This window comes from Pipra filicauda, unplaced genomic scaffold (assembly GCF_003945595.2).
Source record: "Pipra filicauda isolate LSUMZ 115617 unplaced genomic scaffold, ASM394559v2 scaffold42_size3861933_pilon, whole genome shotgun sequence".
NCBI classification, from domain to species: Eukaryota; Metazoa; Chordata; class Aves; order Passeriformes; family Pipridae; genus Pipra; species Pipra filicauda.
Genome location: NW_024104565.1, coordinates 2,035,048 through 2,050,621, shown reverse-complemented (window position 1 = coordinate 2,050,621; position 15,574 = coordinate 2,035,048). Strand labels below are relative to the sequence as shown.

At 37.9% G+C, this 15,574-nt stretch overlaps 1 protein-coding gene across 5 annotated transcripts in view; it reads left to right on the top strand.

The window, feature by feature from the left end:
* The window catches only part of TAB2 (TGF-beta activated kinase 1 (MAP3K7) binding protein 2), a 64,571-nt gene that overhangs the window by 35,654 nt on the left and 13,343 nt on the right, over positions 1 to 15,574 (top strand). For 2 of the 5 annotated variants that reach the window (XM_027733842.2, XM_039385736.1), the window contains exons 2-3: positions 8,462 to 8,651; positions 14,060 to 15,572. In XM_027733842.2, coding sequence (XP_027589643.1) covers positions 8,550 to 8,651; positions 14,060 to 15,572 — 1,615 coding nt within the window. In that variant the 5' untranslated portion in view covers positions 8,462 to 8,549. The other 3 variants (XM_039385737.1, XM_027733841.2, XM_039385738.1) reach the window with 3 other exon arrangements.

The window sequence follows — 15,574 nt, the reverse complement described above, 5'->3', positions numbered from 1 at the left end:
AAGAGGTTTTGAGATAGGCTTCTGTGTACTTAGGCTACAGGGTAGTCCCCTTTGGCCCAGAATCAGCTATTGTAGAGGTTCCTGAAGCTATTGAATGAACTTGTCATTCACATCCATTTTATTGCTGCTGTTAGACAGCAGTTAGGTTACTGGCACATTGCCCAAACATCTACAGCTTTTTGGGAGTAACTTGTTCAAGGAAGACTTTCATCTGATTTGGACCAGTCAGATATAGAAACTGAAACTTTACGAACTGCTCTGGAGCCAGCTCAGAGCCAGCTTTTAGAATTGATTTGTGTGTAGTGACTAAAAGTCATGAAAGTAAGGGGATAGTGACAAACAAAGTAACACTTTCAGGTGCTTGTTACTGTACTTGTTACTGTGGTCACAACCAGAATGTACAACAGGCTTTGTATCACAATCTTAACACTTTTTTGACTCCAAACTATGATGGTGTTTGTTGGCTGTGACTCTGACTCTTCTTGCTGTTGCAGCTTTTACTGAGCTATCTCCTACTCGTCGAACTATGAAGTAGTAAAACACTGGAAAGTGTTTGAAACTTTCACAACTAATGATGTTTAGGGAACTAGGTATGGAGAAGGAAAAGCATAGGTGGGAGAGAGGCACAGGAATAACTTATTAAAGTTCCAGTGCACAGTCTTGTGTAATAGGCCTGGTCATGCTTACAGGTACTATATTGATAATGGATTACAATGCAGAAGAGAGATCCTGGATTCGTGAATGTTACATAAAACTCTTGGTGCAATGTTCAGCAGCAGATGGAAAAGCCAGCAGAGGTATTGGGTGTCAATAGTGTTGTCTTATTCCTGCGTAAAACCCTGTTGAGCCCTTCTCTTGAGTACTGAGGACTACAGTCTCCGTATTTCAGGGAGTTGGTCTTACAGAAGGTAGTGTGAAGATTTTATTTTAATTTTTTTTAATCAAGACAGCAACTTTTCAAGAGGCATTTAGAAGACAGACTTGTCAATTTGGAGAGGTGAAGGTTGTAGGAGGATTTATGAGTGAAGCTTGCAAATTCATGCACGTAGTGAGTGCAGAACTGTTACCAAATCCTGCAGCCTTAGAACTGCGTAGCACTCAGCACTTAGAGGACAAGAAGTTCAGAAAAGTCTGAGGAAGATTTGGGGATGATGATGATTGTTATTTGCACAGAGTAATAAAATTCTGGAATTCTTTGCTGCAGGGTATTGGAGGAGCAGATAATTTCAGCAGGTTAAGAAAAGGAATTTGATGAATATGTCATCAACAGTTCTGTAAAGAGAATAGACAGGCGACTGCTCTCTGGTTTCCTCAATCACAAGGTTGTACATGCAGAGAGAATGAGAGGGATGTGCTACAAAGAGACACGTGTTCTTCCTGAGTATTGCTTTTTGTTGCCTCTGTTGCAAACAACACTGAGCTAAAATGACCCTTTTTCTGGCTAAGTAGGATGTTTATGTTCTTACATTAGTGCACATTGTGATCAGAGAATCTGTGAGAGATTATAACATATAGTTAGATTTAAACTGGTTGTTTTAAAATCACTGCTTCATTTTAGGAAGGCTTTGTATCTTTTTCAGTCATCAATCAAAAACAGACTTTAAAGGAGATAAGTGAGTTGAAGAAAAAAAGTTTAATCACGCTTCTGTGTAGACTGTGTCATTGTCATTGTTTTAATTTTTTTTTCCCAAGTTTTTTTAATAGAGACTGGTCATAGGTTTTCTTGCCTCTTTCTCTGACTGGAATTTTTTTTTCTTTTTTTTCCCCTCTTCCTCCAGCTCTCAAAACAGTTGCACTGGAAATAATGCATACTTTTTAAAACCAAAACTTCTTCAAAAAACCTGCATTTGACAGTAGACTCCAGGGAGTTCATAGAAGATTATCTTTATGGAAGCTTTATGCTGCAACCAAAGTTTGAGGGTGCAGAAGGAAAAAAAAAAAGGTGGAATATACTTCACAACTTTCTCATTGTTAATCTGTGGAAGAAACCTAATACCATGACAGTTGGGGATGTGAAGGTTAATACTTGCTACTTGACCTTCCCATGAATTAATAATGGAATTTTCATTCACTGGGAAGCTGACAAATGGAAGCAAAAGTGCAGATGCATAGAAAAGAAGGGAGTAAAACTACTTAAAGATAGAGAGATTTGATTATCCAGGTAAAATTAACATGAAGAATATTAAGACTGGAATCTTAACACAGGGAGAATTTAGACTTACTGCAGAGTTCATTAATATAACCTATAAAAATACCCTGACTGGGTTATGTAATGCAATTTTTCATTTCCATGTGACATCTTAGAGTTGCCATGAAACAGGTGCTGCAAGGCACATAAAAAGTGTATGGTTGCTTCTGAGGTGAAGGAAATGTTTCATCTAGATAGATTTTTAACATTCTGAGCCTTCCCATTTCTGAGTTTCATCAAGTATTGTATTTAAGATACACATGGCATTCAGTAGTCTTGATTTTTATCTTCACATATATTTCCAGTGCAATTTAATAGATAGAGCCCCAATTTTCAGATTCATGTGGTTATTTGATAGCAATTAATTGCACTTTTACTGTATTTATCAGGGAATAAAACTGAAGAAAAATAGCATGCCTAGGACTTTCTGCTTGTGACCTTTTAATTTCAACCTGATTAGATTAATTTGGTTGGGTGGAGATGGACAGGAGGACTAGTATGTTCTCCACCAGAAGGCTGTCTTGTGATGTAGAGCTTTTAGCAGTTTTGTGGGAACTGTGTGCACAGGAAAGCACGTGAGCAAGTATTGCTATTAAACAGTTGGATGTGCCCTGGAGAAGAGTAGAAAGAATTGAAAACGCCTTCTCTACTGTCTTAGAGGTGTTTTTCTTTCCTCGCCTCTACTGCATCTCCAGTAAAAATGAATTAAAACCCTTTTTACAAATCTGAAATCTTTCAGATCCTGATTTCTGTTGTTAACATACTGTGGGAGGAATACAGGTCAAATTTCAAACTGTCAACTCTAGCAATAGTTTGAGACGAGCTCAATAACTCTTCTGATAGATTTTTCTCTAAGAAACCATATTCCTGAGGAATTCTCTGTAGTGATTTTAGAAACCTCATTTTTAAGGGGCTCATGTAGGAGGTTTGCCAACATATTGCTGAGCTATGGAAAGGTCAGTTATACTCTGGTAGAATCCACAGAATGCCATGCAGTAAAAGAAGGTGGCCTTGTTTTTAATAGATACTGTAAGGGAAGAAAAAAAATCCAACACAAATTTATGTAAAAGCCATTAATAGGATCCCTTAATGTGTACATTAGCATGACTGACCTAGCAAGAATTAAAATAATTCCCAGTCAAACAAAACAAAGCCCTGGTTTTTTTATTTGCTCAACGTGAAAAAAAGTACAACCTCAACTAACTAATTTTCCTTGAAAAAGAAATTGTATAACTGCTCATAGTTTCCAAGGAAATACCTGACAGATTAAATCTCTTTAAATGTTTTATATGTGCACACTTTTGCTATGGGACCCATTATAGTACATTGTTATTCAGGCCAGGAGTTTAAAAGACATTATGAAATGTGTTAAATCAAAGTTTATTTCTGGACATTACTCTTTATAATGAATTTGGAGGAAGAAAAAATACCAAGTCGTGCTTCAAGGTAGGAATTGCTTCCAGGTACGGTCCCTTAAAATAAATTTTCCGTAGGAACGGATTATTTCTTTGAACTGTTGCAGAGTTTACAATTTTCCTCTGACCTTGCTCATCATTAATTATATTATAGTAGTGTTTCGGTTTATTTGCAGTTCTGATTTTTTCAGTTTTAGGGTCACACAATGAAATCAGGTTTATATCCTCCTTGTTCCTCTGTGATCTTGTTTGGATTCAGAACAGTGCAGAGTAGAGATCTGGCAAATAGGTAAATGGGAGTGTCACTGTTTATTAGGTTGAAGGTGAGATCAGTAACTATCTGTGATGGGCTAATTTTATTAATTTTTTATTTATTTAGGAAATGGATGGTAGTGAGTGAAGTTTAACTTGTGGGGTTTATAATATTCTTCTTTAAGCAGAGAAACTGGTGAAGAACTGTTGAAATGGTTCAAATTAGCCATGGAAAAGCTGAGCAATATATTAGAACAATTAAATTCTGCTAGGAATATTTAATAAAGCAGTTTCCGTCATCCAGTTCTCACACTTTCTTTTAAAATATGCATTTAAAGCATTAGTGATGTTAGTGTAGGCTTTTATATTCTGTCATTTTACTTCTTAATCTCTTTTGCAGAAAGAATATGGGACTCTGTGGGAGAATGTTCTTGTTTCTGTATTTTTTCCCTTACGAAATTACTCTAAATTTTAAGAAAATAAGTGCGTATTCAGGCTGTCTGATATTTGACTCCATGTAAACTTTCAGAAAAAGTCTGTTGGGGAGAAGACAATTTCATTGTTTCTTGCTGTTTAATTTCTAAATGGCTTTTTGTAGTGTAGTTTCTCAGAGAGTCATACAATTTTGGTTTTGTTATTCTTGGGTTTTTCTTCTTTCCTGCTTGCAAGTTGTCAGTGACACAGTTAAAACTGTACAGTCCTCCATGGAGCTAGGAACCCATTTCTTTAAGGAAAGTTGGCCTTGCATGCAGTGGTATCTCTTGATTTTTATTTTTCTCCACTCCATTTACTAGGCACATATAGTGAGAGTTTTTAGTCTCATGTGTAACAAGAATATGCAGTTATAAGTGAGGAAGGAAAGGTGGGACTAGTAGGTATGGAAATTGGTAAGCAAGAGGTTGGAGAGGTGGGTTGCAAGAGAAGAATATGGCATTTATGGTCTGATTTTTCTTTGTTTTTTTCCAAGCAGTAGGGATGCAAAAATACACTCTTAATTAGTATTCCATATTAATATCAGTCATACTTTATTGTTCAAGCCACTTGGTGTAAACTCCTCAATGGAAAGTAAACTGAGGTTGGCCTTCTATTGAATTATTGGAGTGAAACGTCAGAATTGAGGTCTGGCTGAAAAAACAGACCATAGAAGCTTTTTGACTTTTGTTGGCTTAGTGTTTGTATAGGCACTTGGATAAGATAACAGGAGAAAAGTTGCTAAATATATAGGGGAAAGTACTGCTCAAGAAAGCATGAAGCAAGGAAGGGAGAAGATAAGTTTCCTTCTTTGAGTTATTCAATGGATAGATGCATAGTTTGGGAGAACTGGGGAGGGAACTACTTAGTCCTGCTGGAGGAACCTGAGATAAGTGTAGAGGGATTGGGTGGTTTGGGGTTTTTGTTAGGATTTGGGGTTTTTTTTCAGTCATCTTTATAATTGCTTGTCTGTTTCTGCTGTCTTTCTGCACCTCTTGGATTCATCAAAAGAGACACGAGAAATCCCTTGGCTGTTAATCTCAACAGGCAGTTTAGCAGCCTCTACTGGGCTTTTATTGCAACTTGTTGCATCTGATTTGCTGTCATTACAGCAGTCTTTTTATGCACAGTGTCTATAATCTGCACCATTAATGCTACAAGGAAATGCCCTCTTCTCTCTGCATTCACTCTCTTAAAAAATACTTAAAGCCAGGTTTCTAAAATAAGCTTTTAGATAGATTACTTTTATAGCATTTTAGCCATGTGAGTAAAACACAGATGAGATTAAAACCACAGAAAAGCACAAGCAATTTACTAGATGTAGGTGCAGTAAAAAGGGACTTATAAAGGTTGCATTGATTTGAGTTTGGGGAAGGTGAAGGTGTGCTGGTTACTGAGGCAGTTCTGCGTATTTCCAAAAGCTGTTCTCCTGAACTCACAAAGGCTGTTTCCAGAATGGTAGCTGACCATAAATGGGACTTCAGTCATTATGAGCATATCATAACTTCAACTGGAATTATTCTATACAGCAGTTATGTTACTACCGGCACAATTGCCTGTGATATTTCTTACAGCATGGACTGGATGTGCAGTTGCAGTAAGAGAAGATTAGTAATGAACAAGAAGTGCAGATAACATTCTAGTCTGTCAGCTTCTTTTTGAAGACTTTGTCAGGTATAATTATTTTGTAAGGTCTGGTTTGGCAGCATTTACTCTGAAAAACACTTACTTTATAAGTGTTTTGTGAAAAGTCAGTGTGATATTAAGGTTTGTATTGAGGAATTTTCTCTATGTTGAACATGTACTCTGTCAGAAGAAAGGAGACTTTAAAATTTATTTATTTATTAGCTAGCTATTTGTCCAGCATTATAATGGCCTAGTATTTGCCATCTGAATCATATTTCACATTGTCATCTTTGAATTTTTTAATAAACAAGAGAGGCAGTTTATTTTGTGACTCATACTCATGGATCTGAGTAGCCTTTGGGAGATGACACATTGTTTACTTTGGTTTCAATAGTTTTCACAGAATAAAGCTTCAACAGTAGCTCCATCATGTTACGATTTCCAGGCCTTTTAAGTTGTCTGGGGATCATGCCAGTAGTCTTTAAAAGAACACAGCTAATTAATTCTTCCGGTTAGTTAGTATTTCTGGCATAAATGAGCGCTAGGATCTCTCTGTGTGTCTCTTTTCAACATTATAAAGTCACACTGAAGGGGTTTTTTTGAAATAGCTAGAAGCAGGATGTAAAAGGATCAGTAAATGGTCATTACTACAAGCATAACTTTATATTGTACTGCACTTCAGTATTTAAAAGTTTTGCTTTGTAATTAAACTCTGATATTAATGGTTTTAGGAAGAATACTTTCTCTGAGTCACCATTGCTGGATTTTCCTTCTGGTAATTAATTTCTTGAATAGATTTTTCTCTTTACTTCTATGATGCTGTATTGCCTTTATTTTTATGCCCAAGTCTCTGAATGAAGCCAGAATGTTGCTGCCAGCAGTTTCCCTTACCTCCTGTTGGTACCTTTTTCTTCTACAGTCTATTTACTGGCAGTCTTGGCTGTTCACTCTTGCATCTGTGCCTTTTATTTGCCACTGGTATATATAACTTTCTAACAACATTCTGCATGTCCTGCTGCTGAATCCTGAGTTCTGTGGCTGACGACAGCACTACATGTTTGTTCCTTTGGCATGCATCTGTCGAAGTAACTTTCAGTTCCTTTAAGCTTTCCTCTAGAGATGGAGACTGAGTTCATTTTGTAATTTCTTTGCAACATCAATATTTGGGGAAAAAAACCCTTTTAATCTGTTTTTACTATAGTAGAGAGGCCTCATGAGGCCTCGTTACCTTCTACTTCAGACTTCTGTAAGGTTAATAATCTTTTGATGCTCTGCAGTAGGTTGGGGTTTTTTTAAGTGATGATTGGAGAGAGACCTTCATATTCTATGATACAAGTGCATTTTTCATGTTATGTAGTCAGTGCAGCCATATTAGTTGCCCCTTGTAATTGAAATGGAAAAAAAAAACCTTTTTTGTTTTTGTGAATATGTTGGAGTATATTTCTCTGTGAATGAAGATAGTGGAATCAGAGCCTACTGGGGTTTTTTTTATCCAGAATACGGTAAATGTAATCATATTCCACCATGTTGCCACATTTGTTGCACACGTACAAAAATTTCTTAGTAACTTCAGCAAAATTATAGAGTGGATGTTAATTCTAGCTCTTTCTGCACTAACTGCCTGCATCCATCTTGGTTCTAAGCCACTGAAACTTAAAAGTACAGTAGTAAAATAAAAATAAGCAGTCTCTCAAGTTTTGCATACTACCAACACATAGTTGGACTTCAGAAGCGTTGGATGATGCCCCATAAGTAATTTTATGTCTCATGGAGATGCAGAAAACTTTCTCTGTAGCACTTCTTTGAATTTTAAGATAATTGTTATAATAGTTGGCAGTTTTGGAGTAATAATTGGAAATTGTGTTTTATTGAGACTCCAGACACTGAAAAATGAGCTAGAATACAAAATATGTTATTGAAATGAAGCACTAGGGTGATGATGGGGTTTAAATACTGTTTTTCAATTTGTTCTGCGTGGTTTTTGTGAAAACTCTACATGCATTAATTTCTTTCCATGGAGTTTTTGCTGTAACAGCTGTGAAGGTGCTTTTTTTGCCCATCTGATAAAATTTACATAAGGAGTAAGTACAAACTTCTTAGTACTGTACAGGGAACTTGAGATGGAGATTATAGAATTTACTGTTCTAATAGAGTGTATTGTGATATGGATTGCTTTAATGTAGGTTAGAGAAATTGGAAAGAAAAATAAGAGGTCTTAGGAGGATTGAGAGGGGACTAACTATTTAGCAGGAAGTCTTAAGGACTGTTCAGTAGTCAAGGGCTGGAAAAATGACATTTGCTACTGAATTATGGTAAACCAATTTTCTTCTTTTAATGGAATCCTCTGTTTTTGTGGACTTGCTGTGATCTTGTCAGATACAAATTTTAATTAGGAAAGTATTGCAGTACAGTTATTGATAAACTTGTGTTTCATTTTTTTGTGGAGTGTTTTTTTGTTACATCAAAAATGCCTGCTTTCCATGTCTCAAGGCTTTCCTTTCTCTTCCAGAAAATGCTGGGACAGAAGAGATGAGTACTCCCTTTACTAAGGCCTAAAACTGCCTGTTGAAAAACAATCCTGACCAGGCAATATACGAATGGCCCAAGGAAGCCAGCAAATTGATATTCAGGTTTTACATGACCTGCGACAGAAGTTTCCTGAGGTACCTGAAGGTGTTGTATCCAGATGCATGTTACAGGTCAGTGTTCTGTTAATGACTGTAAGAGTAAGCAGCAGTGCTTATTTAAAGCCTGGGTGCCTCCTTTGAAAACAGATGTTTTTCTTACTATTTTTCTTTATAAATGAGACAAATACAGCCAATTCCTTTATTTTGCACAGCAAGCAAAGTGTTAAATTGGCCTCTCTTTTTCGGTGTCTAATGAGGGGTGGCCCAAGGTAAACCAGCCTATAAATCAGTAATCAGTGTGTGCATGGAGACTATGGTCTCACCAATCAGTATGCTCATGCCTTTTGGCCATCTCAAGAGTCAAAACTAACTGTGGCAAAAGGAGGGATGCAAAGCCAACTTGAGTCCAACAGGGACAATTTAAGGCAGTGCTACAAAATGCATTATTTTTTAAATTTTATTTTGGTTTTTATTTGAGGTTTAGGGCAGGTCCAGAAGCAACTTTGCTATCTAGTCTCCATCAGACTTTGAGGTAATTAGTGGGCCCTTGCCTGCATACAGGTTGGCCCCAGTGCTTTCCACTCCCAGTTCCCTTGGCCTGCAGAGCCAGCACTGGTGGCCTTAGGTAACTTCTGCACTGGCAAGTGTGATGTGGGCACGCTCAAATTCTCTGTCTGACTCAGGCTCAATCAGGCAGGGCTAGATGGTTGTAGCTTAACATCCACCATGTTAGACCTGAGTGGGTGTGATGCACTGGTGTGCTTCTGCCCAGTGCTTCCTAGGGCTTTGGCTGCCAGATGGGATTCATTTGTTTTGCTGTAGCTCTGGAGTCCATGTGGCTAATTAATGGATTTCTATTGGGCTTGAAGGTAACAAAGTGTTTTTCACAGGTGCTGCAGTTAGTGCTAAGACCGTGGACTGATGTTCTCAATGTCTGTGTGCTGTTTTTAATGCTGCCACTATCAGGATCGTGCCCATGTTTTGTAGCAACTTCTACTCTATAATATGATGTTAGCTACTTCAGCAGATAAATCAGTATGCCCATCCAAAGCCCAGTGGGGACACCTAAATGCCTAGAGTTAACAAATGCTGATAGACTTACTTAACTATGTTCCTTAAACATGTTTGCTTTGCATTTTCCAGCGACTCAAAGCATCCATACTGATTGAATTTTTTTCATTATCTAAGATACTCAACCTTTGAGTACTCAAGTTAATGAGAGAATTATCTTAATATTCATACTGATAATCTGTAAACAACACTTGATTTGAAAAATGACGGGTCATGGGTTCCCAGAAGCTAATAGTCTCTGGACTATGACTAGGACATCTGTGGTTAGGAGTCCTTTATATCATAATTGTTTGTCTTGCTATTTATATGTATTTTTATTTATGAAATACATATATGTGTGTACTCACAAATGTATATGTACTCACACACATACATCCGAATACAGTGTTCGTACTCTTGGTAATAAATTTGTTAAACTGTGCCAGTTTAACATTCATATTTTCAAGACTTTATCATAACTCTCCATTCTTACTAAGAAGAATCGTTAGACTAAGAAGCTGTGAAAAGTGCAGTCCTTCAAGAGAATTGCTTTTGATTTACAAGAAGACAAAATTTTGCTTGGGGCTTGTGAGGTTTCAAGCTTTCCCCAACCCCTTCTTTCTAATTATTTAGCTGAAGAGGAAACTGAACCAGACTATATTTGTTCTCAAGACTGTACACTGCAAGTTTTATATTAGTGCTTTGTAGGACTTAATACTACAAGTACAGTTTTGTTCTTAAAACATGAGAACTGCTTGTTGAGCAAGGTCAGTGGGCTTGACAGGGTGAATGTATCAGTAATCACCTTTTGAATGTAATTCTTGATAAATTTAAAAGCTAATGCTTGTCTTTAGGGAGACTCAGCAGTCTTCATAACATTGAATACAGTGGATATTTTTTTAATAAAAAGTCTTATAATTGTGAAGAAAAGATACTGTACATCCCATACTTTGACAGATTTATGCAAGGAGGGTTTAGCTTTTGAGGAAGTGTTTTAGGTCAGCTTTCGTAAGAGACTCTTTAAAAAACACTTCCGTGTTTTTATTTGAGGGTTGAGTTCCATGTGTGCAGTATTGTTACACTAATTTGTTACACTAGAAAGCTACCTGTTTTTGTTAGTTAGCCCAGAGCTAAGACTCACCAACAGAATCCTGTCGTCTCGGTGGTTCTTTGAAATATTGCGAGCTCTGGTTTCTCTGACTCAGCTTCTAGCTTTTCTGTTCTGAGTTACTAGGGCTTTTTGGTTTTGTGTTTTGTGGGTTTGTTTTTTTGCTTGCTTGCTTGTGTTTTGGTTTGTTTGAGGGGGTTTGTTGTTATAAAAGCTGCCTAACATGACTTCTTTAAACCAACAAATTTTGTACTTGGACTGGCAGGAAAGATTGAAAAGCAGAATTTGAGAGTACTTGTGCACGTGTTTGCAATACTGTTGCAACAGTGTGTAAATCCTGAGTTCTGCTGCCTTGTAGTTAAGCATAGTGAAAGGAATTCCAATAAAGGCAGTAAGTGGTTTAGGTCAAAGACAAGTACTTGAGGACATTATCAGGTATAAGAAATGGTGTGTTTGCTTTACCCCCACAATACCTAATGTACCTGATATGTCAGGGTGAAGTGATTTTTAAGCTAGGCATTATAAGATATCCTAGGAGAGAATCTGAAAGAGTTTAAGCAGTTAGGCAGTTTATAATATTATTGATGAGGCTTTTATAACAAGGAAAGTTTCTTCAGATCACTGTGAATTATGCATGAAAAGCTATACAGATACTTCAGTCCTCCTCCTTGAATTCTTTTTAGCCAAACACAGCATAATTTTAAACAAAGGTTTGTAGCATTATATGCTTATAATGAAAAAAATTATGGATAAAGAGAATATGCAAATGTCTCAAGGTAAATAGGTCTTACTGTTGAAATGTCTAAGCAATATATAGCATACTAAAAACAGAGAACCACCAAAGATCCAATAGGATGAAACTTCAACCCTCTTAATTAGGGAGTAAAAAGTCTTGGGCTGACAGCACTGAATGTTCCTAAAAAGTTTTGTATCCCTCTGTTCTTCCCAACAAGCCTCCTGCAATTCAACTCTTCCGTTCTCCTCATTTAAAGGAGTCACTGCAGTGCCTGCGATCTGTGGACATTGTTCCCTGTTGTTCTGTTTTTTGTGTCTGGAGCATTCTGTAATGCCTGCTCCTCAAGTCTACGTCCTCTCCTTGCTTCCTTATTTCCCTCCAACATTCTTATTCTTTCTTTTTTTTTCTTTCTCTTTCAGGGTGCCAACATTTTAAACTCAATTGGGACATGGGCAGAGATAAGATGAGGGGTATTGTTTTGCTGGAATATGCTCAGTTCTGCCATCAACCGGTTCTCTGATCTATAAAGAGCTAGAAGCGGTTGAAACTCTGCCTCTGCCAGCCAGAAGATGCCAGGGGTTCCATGTGCCCCCGTTTCCCCTTTGAGTTCTCCAATTTTCTCATTGACGTCACTGAAATTTTGGAATTGATTGGATGCAGTCTTAAAAAAGAAAAAAAAATTGTCCAAAGAAATGCATTCAAGCTGAATGTAAGGGCCTTGCAAGCTTGGCCTGTTCCTTTTTGGTTTGGTATTTTTGGCCTTTCTGTTAATAATTTTAATTCACTTAAGTTCATGCAAAATCTGCCTTTAAGATCTTTCTAGCTTGTTTTTCTGTGGCATCCTATCTTTTTCTCTTTTCTGGCTCCCTTTTCTCCTTTGCAACAAGTACAAGGCTATTGTTCTTATCTTTTCTTACCCACTGTTCTGTCTGTGTGTTTCCTTTCTTCACTACTAACTTCCTTTGATTACCTTGTTCTCTGGTGCTTATTCCAAACTAGAGCCAATACACATATCATCAGTTTCACCCATTTTCATATATATGAAGACTTTTCTGCAACAATCCTTATATACAGTTGTCTTGTTAGATAGCCTTTAGGGAATCCTGTTATTTTAAGAGGTTTTGTGGCTGGGTTTTGTGGGGGATTTTTTTATTTTTTTTAAAGAGTTCAGAACTGCATCTGGTCTGTATAAACACATAGTTTTGGTTTTGTGGGTGGAGTTTAGCCTTGTCATCCCTCTCCCACTTCTGTTTTCATTTTTTCTGGTTTTTTGGGTTTTTTTTGTTTTTTGTTTTTTGTAAATGTGTAAGGTAAAGATGGTCTTGCTATGTCTGCACAACACTGTCACCCTTCATCTTGGTTGAAGGAAGAGAAATAGGTCTGCTAGTTTAACAAAAGTAACTTGATAGAAAGCATGTAGCATGGATCAATTTATCTTGCTTGTGTTACTCTTTAACTAACTGATCACCTTACTTCTTGGCATGTGCAGTTTTTTTCCTCGGTCACGTGCATTCTTTCTAATAACTGTTTTCTGTGTGCTGGATGAATTTGACACCTCTTTAGTTTTATTAACATCTGGGCCTGAACAGATGCTCTTCTGGCTGCAAGTATTAACCTTTATTTCTTGGGGGGTGAGGGGAGGGAGGTTCTGTAAGAAAAGTGATATAGACAGAGCACAATATTAAGAAATTATGCCACTGACGCATGTATTCACTCTTTTCTAAAAATCCTTATGTAGGAAACTAAATTGGGAAGATTGGAATACAGTATTACTAAACATGTGGAAAAAGAGAAGAGAGTATAGCAGTTTGCTTCTGAAATGTTCTTAAAAAGCAAATTAGCTAGACTGTGGTTTCTTTTCTAAGTCATCCTATTACAGGTTTTATGAAGTAACTTTGTACAAATATAAATATTTAGGAGCTGTGCAAGCAGTGGTTTAAAATGAAAATACAAACGTCCCCTGGGTTTTCCATTAATAGTAATCCTGCAGTATTTTTATAAACTGAATTTCTACATTTCTTCTGAAGTCATGTACAACTCCTTGGGTCAGCATGTTTCTTCTCTGCATAAAACTCACTTTCCATTTTCAGCAGCAGGTAATGCATAGCTGGTATTGAAGTATTTGGGAAAACATTTAAAATAAACATATATTTTTATTTTTGTTTTTAAGTTGTTAACCAATAACGTGCAGATGCTGTGAATCCACTTCTGCTGTCATTTTCCTCCTCAAGCTGGAGATTTGGTCTCTGCTGAAGATTATTCTGAAATTGAGAAGGAATAGGAAAAGTATTCATCCAAGGTGTATCATATTGTATAGTGTTAGCTTGTCAAGGTCCAGGATCTCCCTGTCATTGCTTCAGCAGCAATGCTGACCTCTGCCCTTGGTGCCTCTGGCTGTCTCTGTTCTCAGGATAGTAAGCTTCACATGCAAGCCCCTTGTGTGTGCATAGCAGCTATGCTAGCCAGCCACCTAAAGCTTTCTGTCTGATGCTACATTGTTAATTTATCAGTTGTGATTGGGTGTATACATGTATAACTATGACAGTATTTAATCACTAATGTCAAACTTGCATCTGTCTTTTATAGAATAACAATAATTTGGATGCCTGTTGTGCAGTTCTCTCTCAGGAGAGCACAAAGTATCTCTACGGTGAAGGAGACCTAAGTTTTTCGGATGATTCTGGGATTCCTGGACTACGAAATCACATGACATCTCTTAATTTGGATTTGCAGTCACAGAATGTCTATCACCATGGAAGAGAAGGAAGTAGAATGAATGGAAGTAGGACTCTAGCTCACAGTGTTAGTGATGGACACCTTCAAACCAGTCAGTCCAACAATGAACTGTTTCAACAGGAACCACAGACAGCACCTGCGCAGGTTCCACAAGGATTTAATGTCTTTGGGATGGCTAATACAGTTAGTGCTTCTAATCCAGGGCAGCATCTTGGATTTCACCTAGGCAGCAAAGGAGTATCTAACTTGTCTCAACAAACGCCCAGATTCAACCCCATCATGGTAACTTTAGCCCCAAACATTCAGCCTGGTCGCAATACTCCTACGTCTTTGCACATACATGGTGTACCTCCTCCTGTACTTAACAGTCCACAGGGAAATTCTATCTATATTAGGCCTTACATCACAGCTCCCAGTGGTACCTCTAGACAGACACAGCAACAGCCAGGCTGGGCATCTCAGTTTAATCCCACGCACCCTCAGCAAGTCTACCAGCCTTCACAGCCAAGTCCCTGGACTACTATTCCTACATCCAGTACTACGCCACATACCTCATCGCAACACTCAACACAGCCAAACCAGCAAGGCCACCAGACTTCTCATGTCTACATGCCTATCAGTTCTCCTACTACTCCACAAGCACCTATGATTCATTCATCTGGTAGCTCTCAATCTTCTGCTCACAGCCAATACAACATTCAGAATATATCCACAGGACCTCGCAAAAACCAAATTGAAATCAAACTTGAACCGCCACAAAGAAATAGTACTTCTAAGTTGCGTTCAACTGGCCCTCGCACCTCCACTGCTCCCTCTTCCCTCAACAGCCAGACATTAAGTAGAAGTCAACCCACTGTTTACATATCGGCCAGTCCTCCAAATACCGATGAAGTGATCACTCGTGGTCAGCCCAAGGTCTACATTTCAGCAAATGCCACAACAGGAGATGATCAACTTGTGCGGAACCAGCCCACGCTTTTCATATCAACAAATCCTGGAGTATCTACTACTGCTAGGAATATGTCTGGTCAAGTAAGCATGGGTCCTGCATTTATTCATCACCATCCACCCAAGAGTCGAGCAGTGGGCAACAGCACCACTGCAACCTCTCCTCGAGTGGTGGTTACGCAGCCTAACACAAAATATACTTTTAAAATTACAGTTTCTCCAAATAAGCCCCCTGCAGTTTCCCCAGGGGTAGTGTCCCCAACTTTTGAACCTACAAACCTTCTAAACCTTCCTGATCACTATGTTGAACCAGAGGGTATCCAGCATCTTACTGACCCTGTTTTAGCACATGTGGATAGGATCAGTGATGCACGGAAATTGAGTATGGGATCTGATGATGCTGCCTACACACAAGGT